At 42.7% G+C, this 13,370-nt stretch overlaps 1 protein-coding gene across 1 annotated transcript in view; it reads right to left on the reverse strand.

The window, feature by feature from the left end:
* The window catches only part of gpc3 (glypican 3), a 414,131-nt gene extending 410,979 nt beyond the window's left edge, over positions 1–3,152 (reverse strand). The window contains exon 1 of the mRNA XM_079556226.1: positions 2,900–3,152. Coding sequence (XP_079412352.1) covers positions 2,900–3,062 — 163 coding nt within the window. The 5' untranslated portion in view covers positions 3,063–3,152. The remainder of the gene's footprint in view (positions 1–2,899) is intronic.
* Positions 3,153–13,370: the final 10,218 nt, after the last annotated feature.

Below are 13,370 nucleotides of genomic sequence, written 5' to 3' on the forward strand. Positions count from 1 at the left end.
AAAGCAACAAAAGAGCGACAAAAGTGAGGATGAAAACAACAACAACAGAGTGATTTAAAAAAAAGTGACGAAAGAGCGGCAAAAACGTGCCGGAAAAGCAACAATAACACAAAGAATAAAAGATAAAGCAACAGTAGACAATAATGCTTTACCCAAATCTAAAAGCGTCTAAAACTTGCAACTTAATAGCGACAAAAAAGTGAGACGGAAACAATGAAAAGGGACAAAAACGTGGGGAAAAGTGACAGAGAAATGCCAACAAAGTGACAAAGTGATACGGAAAAAATGTCAAAAAAAGTGACAACGCGACAAAAACGCAAGGAATATGATCAATTTAAATGAGTTTGGTGGGTCTTAGCTTTCAAATGAGGCGCTACACAAACTTTTAGATTTGTGTGAAGCTGGTTAAGTCAGAGAGGTTAAAGAGTCCGCACAGTAAAGTGAAGATTACTGCGCTGATGTCGAACTACTACTGGTATTATTACGCCTTACAATATAGTTCCCCTTTTATCCGCTTAGAAAATCCACATTGTTTAATTTTGTGTAACTATACTTTGTAGTGTAACACTTCACGTAACCATATTTAAATAGGGAAAACGTGGAAGAGCTTGGTAGCTTCTATCTCCACCTCATTTGGAGCTATAGTGGAGAGGAGGAGAGGCTAAATGCTAACACCGTCTGCGCTGTGTTTACGTGACTGAAGGCACGGGTGAAGACCAGACAGGCACACATGAACTCGTCTAAGCTAAAGTAAGAACATATCTCAGTGTGTAAAAACAGTGGCCTATTCCTTTAAACATAATAGGCCTGTGCATGAAGCGCTCATGTGGGCACAAGATGATTTACATTACATTGATCATTTCTTTTCCATATACACTGTGATGGTAAGTGTTTCCAAACCAGGGGCACAGGGACCCATGGGGTACTTGAGCATTTAGCAGGGGGTACATGAAACTACTTCTGTTAATGAAAAAAAAAGAAAAAGAAAAGCTTTTTTTTATGTAAAAGGTTTGAATTTGACAGTGTTCATAGTCACTTATAAATCTTTGGTTTTGTTTAGAGAAACTTCAAGGTAGGAGGTGATCAAAGCGTAAATGAATGGCACAAAGGATACTCAAGACTATAAAGGTTGGGAACCACTGTGGTATAAGAAACTACTGCATGCATATGACTGAAAGTATTTTATCTGCACTCTTGCCTTTTCCTGTAATTGATTAATTTTACGTCTATGTTTTAGTGATTCTATTTGCTTTCTTGTATTTACGCAACTGTGAAGCGCTTTGAATTCCCTTGTGTGTGAATCGTGCTCTACAAATAAGCTTGCCTTGCCTCGTATAAGCCAAGGCTGCCCTGAAGACAGACCGACGAAAGCGAGGCTGCGAACCTGCACCATCAGCCTCCACGACCCAACACTAACCACTCACTCACTCACTCATCACATTCGAGTTTCGGTGTTAACTTAACCTCTTACCCCCAGCCTTAACCGAGCGCATTTCCTCCAGGTCAGTTTTACCCAAAATCTCAAAGCCTCATTTGAAAGCTAAGACCTATAAAACTGAACTAAATGGATCTTTTTCCTTGCGTTGTTGCCATGTTGTCATCGGATTTTAGCAGGGCCGGACTGGGACTGAAAAACAGCCCTGGACTCTGACCAGCCTGGCCCAAATTAGCGTAATTGTGACACTTCCACAAATACATATTTTAACCTCTAACCACCTGCCTTAACCGAGTGCATTTTCCCCAGGTCGACTTTTTATTTTTTTATTGGTATCATCAGCAAAAAGAACGGGAAAGGTGGTCGTAGAAACAGAAGCAAAATCATTAATATAAATATTAAATAATAATGGTCCCAAAATTGAACCTTGTGGTGCACCATACTCCACGGAATTCCTTTTAGATTCATGTTGTTTTATACTGGGCTTTACCCAAATCTAAAAGCTTCTCGACTGGAGAGCAACAATGTAACGCCTCATTTGAAAGCTAAGACCTACAAAAGTGATGGAAACTTTTTGTCAAGTCATTTTTTTCATATATTGTTTTTTTTTTCATTATTTTTTCTATCATTTTTCGTCCGTGTTTTTCTCACATTTTTGTTTGTTTTTTCATCCTCTTTTTCTCGCTGTTTTGATGCTTTTCTTTTTAGCTTTTAGATTTGGGTAAAGCTCAGTTGAGGAGGGACCGGTGGCCCTTCTGTGCTCTTCCAGAATGGACATAAGGCCAGTCCGCCCCTGCCCTGGACTCTGGCCCAAATTAGAGTAAACGCACACTTTCCCAAAGACATATTTTAACCTCTTACCACCCGCATTAACTGAGTGCATTTTCTCCAGTTCGGCTTTACCCAAAACTAAAAGCTTCTCGACTGGAGAGCAACTGAGAGCAAGTGACTGTAACTTTATTTCATGTTGTCGCCGCATTTTTGTCACTCTTTTTTGTTGCTTTTTCATTACTTTTTTGTTCCGTTTTCATCATAGTTTTTGTTGCTGTTTTGACGCTTTTCTTTTTAGCTTTTAGATTTGGGTAAAGCTCGGTTGAGGCGGGACCGGTGGCCCTTCTGTGCTCTTCCAGAATGGACATAAGGCCAGTCCGCCCCTGGATTTTAGCCACTTTTTCATCACTTTTTTGGGGGTCACTTTTTCATATATTTTTTCTATCCAGTTTTTTAATGCATTTTTGTATTTTTTTTTGTATCGTATTTTTGCCACTTCATAGTTTTTTCATAGTCACTTTTTGTTGCCTTTTCTAACTAGAGAAACTGCGCTCGGTTCAGGCGGGTGTTAAGCGGTTAAACATTCAACATTTCGTCCAAGTTTTCGCACAATATTCACAACGAAGCACAGAACGCATCATCAGAAGCACATCTCCGAGTGGCGGCGCGTGCTCTTTTTTTTTTTTGCCTTACCGGACACCGGGTGCTCGGGGACCCACTTGGAGCCGGGATGGAAAGTGTGAAACACGGCTCGCACCTCCTGGCAGTTCGGCGCTTGTCCTCCGCCCGGGATGAGCAGCGCGTGGAGGAGAGCGCACAGGAGCAGCGCGCCGCGGACAGAAGAAAACATCTCCATATCTCTGCGGAGAGAGGGGGGAAAATGTGCCACGAATTGATCCAAAAGCTTGATAGCGGCGTCTGAATCCTCTTTAAGTCCGCATCCTCGGTCCCGCACGCGCCCCCTTTCCTATTCCGATCCGAGTCAACTTATAGCAGTCTCTCTTCAGCCCCCCCCCCCCCCTCCCTCCACCCCCCTGAAAAAGCTCGTGGAAGAAAAAGAGCAAAAGAGGGAGAAGCGCGGACGAGGTTTAAGTCCGCGTGCGCTCTCGACATCAGACGCGTGCGTAAAAGCGGCGCGTTCGGAGATGTGCCCCCTCTGTGGAGCCGGCGTGTGATACAGTGGTCCTCTGTGCCTCTGTGGCTGCGGTGTGAGAGGCTGAGCGCGCAGGATTAATGTTGGGAGCGCAGTGGAGGGGCAGATAAATGGCACTACGGGAAGCAATTAGGACGAGGCAACAGTGGGCTTTAAAGCAACACACAATACTTGGGGAGGGGGGGGAAAGTGCTGGAGATGCAAAATGTAGAAGCCTGTGTTGGAGATGAGAGTGCGATTATTATGATGCTTTGGTACAAATGGTCTAAATCCTATAGGTTCATTTAATGATCCATGTGTAGACCGATACACGGGGAAAATAAAGCAGGACAACACAAAGCAATACTGGAGCCATTTGTCACATTTTTTCCCCCAAGAGGTCATTGCTCATCAACAGAGAATCCCACAAGAGTCAGACCTGCATTAAAGGGACAATGTGGAGTTTAAAAATGTAAAAACGAAGTATTTTCCTCCCTCTACATGTTCCAGCCATGTCCTAATGCGGTGGTTCTCAACCTTTTGGAGCCGCGACCCCCATTATAACAGTTAAAGGGGTTCGGGACCCCCCGCCCGGGCCACACCTTGAGAAATCGGAACATTAGTCGACATAATTCTTAAAGGAATAGGCCACCGTTTTTACATACTGAGATATGTTCTTACCTTAGTAAAGTGAAGATTACTGCGCGGATTTCGAACTACTCCTGGTATTATTACGCCTTACAATATAGTTTCCCCTTTTATCCGCTTAGAAAATCCACATTGTTTAATTTTGTGTAATTATACTTTGTTGTGGAACACTTCACGTAACCATATTTAAATAGGGAAAACGTGGAAGAGCTTGGTAGCTTCTATCTTGACCTGTTTTGGAGCTATAGAGGAGAGAGGGAGAGGCTAAATGCTAACGCCGTCTGTGCTGTGTTTACGTGACTGAAGGCACGGGGGAAGATCAGACAGGTCCTAAAGAACTCGTCAAAGCTAAGGTAAGAACATATCTCAGTATGTAAAAACGGTGGCCTATTCCTTTAAAAAACAAAGAAAAAAACAAATGGCTAAAATAAAATTTATATTATTTAATAGCACACACTTGCAACAATAAAATATTATAGCATATGCTAATAAAAATACGGTGTATGTTATCTACATGATCTGGCAACCCCCCAAATTTGTCTCACAACCCCCTTGGGAGTCCCGACCCCCAGGTTGAGAACCACTGTCCTAATGTGTAGAATGAGCTCAGAACCAGACCACGATTGTCCCTAAAATCCTGCACGTCACTCAAAAAGGTGTTCATTCGGGTCCGAAGTGCCGTCATGCACGAGCTTAATATGGAGACTGCTGTTACGCGTAAGACCTGAGGTGGCAGTAGTGAGTATAAAATGACCAACTTGCATCTAGTCCAGGCGATTTAATCCGGCCCCTGCCCTGGAGAGCATACATTCCAAAGTATGTAATAAAAAACAAAAAAAAGTAAAGTCTCTATCCCATTACTGTGCAGAGTTAAAAAAAAATAAACAAAGAATAACCAGAATGCTCATTCTAGCCACTACGGGGCTTTTCTTTTTTTTTTCTAAAGGAAAGAGTTCCACACGTGTCCAGCAGAGGGCACTGACATAAGAGATCAGGATTTGAACAACACATTATACTGTGGCTTCAGAGACAGCTTACCACCACTGAGTGTGGAGTGAATGAATAAAGACTATGAAGTACTTTGAGGAACTTGTGACACAGGCTTGTAAAGTGCAATACAAGTGTGAGCCGTTGTTGTTAATGAAGCTACAGTCAAGTTTCTTTGACAAAATCACAGCTTATTATTATTCATTTATTGGAAACATTTCAGCCCGCGCCCAAAATGAGTTTGACCCCTGGACTAGTCTCTATTGAAATAAAAGCTTGAACCCTCGACTTGAAGTAGACCTCGTTTCCTTTTTTCTATCATATTGCGATAAATAGTTATTAATGACCGTGACAACGTGCCCCATATGCGGGGCAAGTTGTCACAAGGCTGGGGGTTGGTTGTCACTATTGTTTTTAATGGAGTTTTTGGCGTCAACATGAAATTGTATAAACCTATGTAATTTTTTTGCTTCTTGAGATAAAAGGAAAAATACATTTTAAAACAGTCACAGTGTCAGATGAGTTCATGACACTCATTTGAACAGATTTTTTCCCCAAATGCTCTAAGGTGTAAAATGAACAAATTCACTAAAATTACCCAAACTTAAATCAGTGTTAGCTTAAATCAAAGCTAACATGTGTGTCTTTCAGATCTTTTGTTTAAGGCACTAACAAACAGAAAGCTCTTAGAACAAAAATAACCTAGACACTGAAGTTTGGGAAAAGGCATAAAAACAAATGTGTTGGAGAAAGAGAATAATAATATCACTTCACATATTATACATCAGTACCAGTGTGCAGCGCCCTCTAGTGTGGCTTTAAAAAGCAATGTGACAAACAAACCCAAATCTAAAAGCTTCTTGACTGGAGAGTTTACAGCCTATAGGCCAGTGTAACGCCTCATTTGAAAGCTAAGACCTACAAAACTGATGGTAACTTTGTTGCATTTGTCTAGTTTTTATCATTTGTTGCTTTTTTAGCGTTTGTCGCTTTTTCATTGTGTTATTGTTACTTGTCCGGCACATAGTCTCTCGTTACATTTGTGTGTCACCTTTTTGATGCGTCTTCATCCGTTCTTGTGTCCATTTTCATGCTTGTTTTCCCAAGCCGCCTTAGATTCGGGTAGTTTTAGCCGACCTGGAGAACATGTGGTTGATTAAGGCGGTGGGTTAAGATCTTTAAAATGAAATGTAAAACTAATATGAACTTTATGAACATGTAAATATATATCGAACATTGTTTTTACTGATGGTTGTAATGTTTGTCTATAGGCGTCTCCCAGTCACGTGACGAGAAATGCAAGCGAGCAACATTTTGAAGGGAAACAAAAATGGCGAATGCAACAGAAAACAATGGCGATTCCACACAATTATGCAGAGTTTTTTCTCCTACATCTGTTACAACTCACTTACAAGGAGATGTTGCACTTCGATGCAAACAAACTGTCATTGTTGGACATTACAGACCCAGACACGCTTCAGCCAAGTTATTTACTGACGTGAAGTTCTCGGTCAACATAACTTCACTCGAGTTTGGCGATATTTACATAGTACATAGTTTCTTGATAGACTAAATTCAAAGCATAAAAAAGCCTTTCTGCATATGTATGTTTTGAGTCAGGATGGGTATCGAAAGGATATTCTCATTGTTGTGATGAGGTAAGTTACTGACACTTCGCTAAACCAGTACTCTAATAATACTGTAAAACACATTCAATTGGACCCCCAGCTGGTTGTATAGATCGCTCGTTCACAGATTAACGAACAGTAAATCTCACATTGACAGTAAAAGAGTAAAGACATGAGAAATTCTGACACCACTAATTTGCATCCAACTGCGCAACAAGTTTCAGGCATTTCAGCGATTTTGAAATGTAGATTTTAAATGAAACGTTGGTGAGTTTATCTGGAGTTCATTAGCATGTATCCCGTCAAGATGGAGTAACTCAATACCAAAAAAAAATTACACTTTGCATTTGGATAAATGACCAGGCCAAGAACTCTGTCTGGGCCACCATTGTATAATAAGGTTAGTGTTTAGAATAATTTAAAGCAGGGGTTTCCAAACTTTTGCGCCCAGTGAGCTACTTTTACATCACAAAACCATCGGCGAGCTACTTAAGCTTCAAAGACACTAGTGTAATTATGTGACTTAAGGTGCATTATGTAACTTTTTATGGAAACAAACAAACTTTATATTTACCTGAACTTTTAATTGTCATATTTATTGCTCTGTTTTATTGCCTTGATGTTTGGTGCAGCCCTGTGAGGCGACTTCTGTTGTGATATTGGGCTATACAAAACCATTAAACTTGAAACTTGACGGTGGTCTCAACAACGTTCCAGTCGTTTTGTTTTCCTGGTGAGAGGGTCCACCAGCAGTGAAAACCTACCAGAAACTCTAAAACCAATTGATCCTGGAGCATCACAGAGACCACCGTGATCGAAATTAAAGGCGCAATTCAAACCACTAAGTCACTGAAAGGTAAAATACGCACTGACAAGATAAAGCTCCACAATGCACCTTTAAAAAGGAGCTCACCTTGAAGAGTTGGTATATTCAGTCAATATATTTCAACAAAATTAAAGAAATTACTTTCATTTCATCCTTTACCTAATTGGTTTGCAAATTCAGTTAAAAAAATATTCAGAACAAACACAAAACGCTTCTAAAATGAGGTTGGTAAAGAAATGAAGAAAGCCATTGGGGAGCTATTGGTTGGAGATCCCTGATTTAAAATGTACAATGTTTGAAAGCTGGTTTATGTTTGTTTGATTGCTCTAGTTATAGATCTAGTTTAGAAACAAACTTACTCAAATACCTTCACCTAGCTCCATTCAGATTCTTAGAGTAAAACTCTGGGGTTCAGAGCAAGAGGAACTGTTATTTGATATAACCATATACCATTAAGAGCCAAACAACTGACGTCCCATAATGCATCTTTTTTTATAAACACATCCTGACCGTGTAATCAAAATCAAGATTAAAAATGAAAACACGCATATGTTGATTACAAACGTTTATTACTTTCTCTGTACATAGAAGGGGGAAAAAATGCCAGTTAATTCATCCTGGTCAGATCCAATAGATATCAAATGGCGCCATCTAGTGTTCGGACGACAGGTCGACACAAGCGTTAAAAGACAATGAGCCGCTTTAAATGCTGCTTCTCACACAGTCCAACAGTTTCAGAGCCGATCTCAACATCTGGCGGATTGCAGATGGATACTGTGCAATTTCTTTCATTCACTCAAGTATTGAAATTGCGAAATCATCCACCCGAAAACAGCCAGATTAAGAAATACGGTCAGCGGTAAAGGCACATTAAACACAACAGATGCTTCATGCGAAATATAAAAATGGAGTCATCTCTTCAAGGTGATTTTTCTTCTTTTTTTTCCCCTTTAATGCGGAAATGTTTGGCCAACTCTGAGCTTTGCATGGATTTGCACAGCAGTGAAACAAAAGCTGAGAGCAAACCAGCAAAGCTCCGAGTCAAAGCCAGGGTAGGATTAGGAGGGAAAAGAGAAATGTCGAGTTGAAAAATGGACTTGCAAAACCTGAAGTGCACAAACTGCAGTAGATCGGTCAGTACTACCTGCACTGTGAGCACTTTGGCACTGCACAGCCAACAACGCCAGCGGAGAACTAGAGGGATTTAAAAAGACACTGAATGGAAATGAGTGATTCAGTTGTTTTGGTTTTGACTCGGCCGTGTGAAGCTTGAATCGCCAGCTTGTGAAGAAATACTGTATTTTGAGATAACATTTACTAAAACTGGGCCAAACTGTTGATTAATTTCAACTCCCATTTCGTTCATGGCTTGTCAGGATGTTTTGAAGGTCTGTCCCGTAGCTGCACCAGTTGAAAACCCGTCACCTGCAGCAGATACAAGTGTAAAGCTGGGCAAGGCCGTGGGAACCTGTGGTGCAGAGTGTGCTGCAGCACCCCCAGTGGAAAGTCTGAACCTAGCAGGCAATGATAAATGGGAAACAACAAATATCTTGATAGAGAGCTAGAAACCTAGAGAGAGACAGCTAGAGAGAGACAGCTGGAGACCTAGAGAGAGACAGCTAGAGAGCTAGAGAGAGACAGCTAGAGAGAGACAGTTAGAGAGACCTAGAGGGGGCTAGAGAGCTAGAAACCTAGAGAGAGACAGCTAGAGAGACAGCTAGAGGGAGACAGCTAGAGAGAGACAGCTAGAGACCTAGCAAGAGACCTAGAGACAGCTAGAAACCTAGAGAGAGACAGCAAGAGAGAGACAGCTAGAGACCTAGAGAGAGACAGCAAGAGAGAGACAGCTAGAGACCTAGAGAGAGACAGCTAGAGAGACAGCTAGAGACCAAGCGAGAGACCTAGAGACAGCTAGAGACCTAGAGAGAGACAGCAAGAGAGAGACAGCTAGAGACCTAGAGAGAGACAGCAAGAGAGAGACAGCTAGAGACCTAGAAACCTAGAGACAGCTAGAGACCTAGAGAGAGACAGCTAGAGACCTAGTGAGATACAACTAGAGACCTAGTGAGAGACAGCTAGAGAGCTAGAGAGAGAGACAGCTAGAGAGCTAGAAACCTAGTGAGATACAACTAGAGACCTAGTGAGAGACAGCTAGAGAGCTAGAGAGAGAGAAAGCTAGAGAGCTAGAAACCTAGTGAGAGACAACTAGAGACCTAGTGAGAGACAGCTAGAGAGCTAGAGAGAGAGACAGCTAGAGAGCTAGAGAGAGACAACTAGAGACCTAGAGAGAGACAACTAGAGACCTAGTGAGAGACAGCTAGAGAGCTAGAGAGAGACAGCTAGAGACCTAGAGAGAGAGACAGCAAGAGAGAGACAGCTAGAGACCTAGAGAGAGAGACAGCAAGAGAGAGACAGCTAGAGAGCTAGAGAGAGACAGCTAGAGAGACCTAGAGAGAGACAGCTCGAGAGAGAGACAGCTAGAGACCTAGAGAGAGAGACAGCTAGAGAGACCTAGAGAGAGACCTAGAGAGAGACCTAGAGAGAGACCTAGAGAGGGCTAGAGTGAGACCTAGAGAGAGACCTAGAGAGGGCTAGAGAGAGAGCTAGAGCCTAGAGAGACCCAGAGCGAGTCCCCGAGAGAGAGAGACAGATTGAGATAGACATTGATAAACCTTTAAGCATATTATGTAAATGTGTGAAATAGACCATTAACTATTCAAGAGAGATTACAAAGGCAAAGAAGCTCAACTACAGCCACAAAGTCTTAATTTCAGGAGAGAAAAAGTCTTTACATTTCTAGTATCGTTTTGGTGAAGACATGGTTCACTCCACATGGAAAAGCTGGTCGCAGATTTCGGTGGGATTTTGCCGATGGGATGAATTCAGTGCGAGTCCTCCAGCCAAAAGGAGCACCCAGGGCAGTAGATGCTTAATTTCACTCACTACACTAGATGCACCTTAGCTGGAGAACCGCGGGAGACGGAGCGGCGTGAGGGAAGTGTGCCGCACCTGAGAAGAGGACACAATCAGTGAAACCTTAAAGTTGCAGATTTTATACTCACTACTGCCACCTCAGGTCATACGTGTAACTGCACCTTCTATATTAAACCAATGGCTGCTCTGCTTTAAGAGTCTCCCATTAGAAAGCATTACATTTTAGACACATTAAAAACAACTTTAAAGCCCTGTGCCTGATGTTTTGAACTTTCTACAGCTAGATATTCCTCCTGTGATAATGCTGGGTTAGTTACAATTAAAGGGACCAGGCTGGTTTACGGGTAAGAAACATTTTAGAAATCTTATACTAATGAGGGCCGGACTGTTAGCTTTGGTACAGCGCGAGCTACACATCACACAAGGGCGGAGTCTACGGTGAAGTCTACCGGGGGGGTAGACTTGATTAGTTTTGGCTGATGTTGACGTTAATTGAACTAAAAACTGAGGTGCAGCGAGTGACGTAACCTTCTCATTTCTCTGTGACGGTCGTGATTGGTTCGGCTCGGCCTTAGCCGCCAATCAACAACTTGTTTACCGTGCGTGGCCAGACCCACTTTCTTTCGTGGAGAAAGAAGGTGGGTGTGGTTTATCAGGCTAGGGGGGGAGGAGTCTACAAATCCGCCATGATTCCCCCCCCCCCCCCCCCCTGAGCGTGGTCATTGTGGCTAACAGGGAGGAGTGAGGAGGAGCTGTCTTACTTTTACAGTCTGTATTAAACCCGTGCGTGACGGCACTTCAGACCCGAACAACTTTTTGAGTGACAGTGCAGGATTTTTTTTTATTTCCCCTTTAACCAACTTAATACATTTAAACATTTTAATTGAGAGAAAATGGAAAGGTCTATGTACATTCAAGAACCCCTAAATGTTCTTTTATTTGAGCACTTGGTTTTAAAGCAAGACAAGATAGCACTTAAAAGGAATAGGCCACCGTTTTTCCATACTGAGATATGTTCTTACCTGAGCTTTGACGAGTTCTTTAGGACCTGTCTGATCTTCCCCCGTGCCTTCAGTCACGTAAACACAGCGCAGACGGCGTTAGCATTTAGCCTCTCCCTCTCTCCTCTATAGCTCCAAAACAGGTCAAGATAGAAGCTACCAAGCTCTTCCACGTTTTCCCTGTTTAAATATGGTTACGTGAAGTGTTCCACTACAAAGTATAATTACACAAAATTAAACAATGTGGATTTTCTAAGCGGATGAAAGGGGGACTGTATTGTAAGGACAACCATATTTAAATAGGGAAAACGTGGAAGAGCTTGGTAGCTTCTATCTTGACCTGTTTTGGAGCTATAGAGGAGAGGGGGAGAGGCTAAATGCTAACGCCGTCTGCGCTGTGTTTACGTGACTGAAGGCACGGGGGAAGATCAGACGGGTCCTAAAGAACTCGTCAAAGCTAAGGTAAGAACATATCTCAGTATGTAAAAACGGTGGCCTATTCATTTAAAAAAAAAAAAAGCACATCTGCCCATCTCCATTCTACTCAATTAAAATTTCTATAGCTTCAGTTCACATTCCTTTTTTGTTTGTAATAAATCAAAAAGCAGCAGATATTTGCTTGTTTTGATCAATTTCAAATGGTTAAACATTTTTAGTGGAATAATTGATTAAAAAAAAATCCAAACAAGATGCAGCCATTGTAATCTTGGACCTCGTTTCCCCCAGATGCTACGGGAACTCCCTGCCCTTAATCCACTCTGAAACACGTGCAACATATGGCTTCAAAATATGAAAAAAAAAGTGTGAAAAACGCCACTAAACTTTAAGTGACGATAAGGCCCAAGCTCTATAGAAAAAGAGCAGAGTTTCTTAGATAACACTTGGCTGACTGCTTTGTAGGTCACTGGGTCGCTCTGTTCCAAAGTGGCGCCAAACTGCGCGGACGATGAGCGCAGTCAATTAAAGAATGCGCTTGATATCACATCCGCTGCGTGCCAAATATCAACAGCAGCACGCGCGGCTCCTCGAATACTACCCACAATGAGGATTAAAAAAAAGAGCCAAAAGGAAGGCCGTCACGTTTCGAGTTACGCGCAACAATGGACGCAGCGCCGCGGGACAATAGGCAAAGTTATGCGGGCGGCAGTGGAGATTTTCAACACGGATTAGGCTGGAAACGCCGGAGCTTCTTTAAATTATTGATCAGATAAGAAACAAAAGGAGGAGACGCGCATTAAGGTTATGACGACTCTTTCTGAAGACTAACGCGCACTCAAAGCTACTCAAATATGCACGTTTTCAAATAAAGTAGGTTATATCAGATCTTTCCTTTAAGTGCAGATGGATAAATCAGATTTTGCACCTTACCTTCCCCGCAGATGTGGCGCGTCCTCCCCAGAAGTCTCCACCGCGCGTTTTGCTCTGACAAAAAGTTTTGTCAAGCATGGAATCGGGAGCATCTATTTTCATTTTTTTTCCCTTCTCTTTGTGGGGGTAGGGGCAAGGCGGCGGGCGGAAGGAGCAGCTCGGTTGTTGTCGTTGAAGAGATCTCTCCGGCCTCATAAGTGAATCCATCTGACAGTCCACACATCCATGCGCCTTTTCTCGCTCTTTTTTTTTTTTGGCACGAGCGTGAACAATTACGCGCGGGGTTTCTGTGCGAAAGGTCCCCGTAGAAGTGCACGCTTTGCACGGGGTTGGCCGCGGATGACGCCTCGCTCATTTGAACAACGAGCTGCAGGCTTGTATCTTGACCTATAACCCCGCGGAGAGACCCTGCCCCCACGCTGCCTCCTCGCGCCCACCCGCCCCGCTCGCGTATGGCATCCAAAACAACCGCGCGCACAAACAAAAAAAACGCAAACCACGCACAATTTTAGCCCGAGATTTTAAAAAGGGGTGACGTGTTTGAGCTTTTCCACGCACTTTAAAGACGCCATCTACGTTTGTGTCTGTGGATCTACCTCGCGCACTGGTCTCGCTATAGAAACAGCAGCGCCGTAGCCTC

This window comes from Gobius niger, assembly GCF_951799975.1.
Source record: "Gobius niger genome assembly, chromosome: 5".
Taxonomy (NCBI): Eukaryota; Metazoa; Chordata; class Actinopteri; order Gobiiformes; family Gobiidae; genus Gobius; species Gobius niger.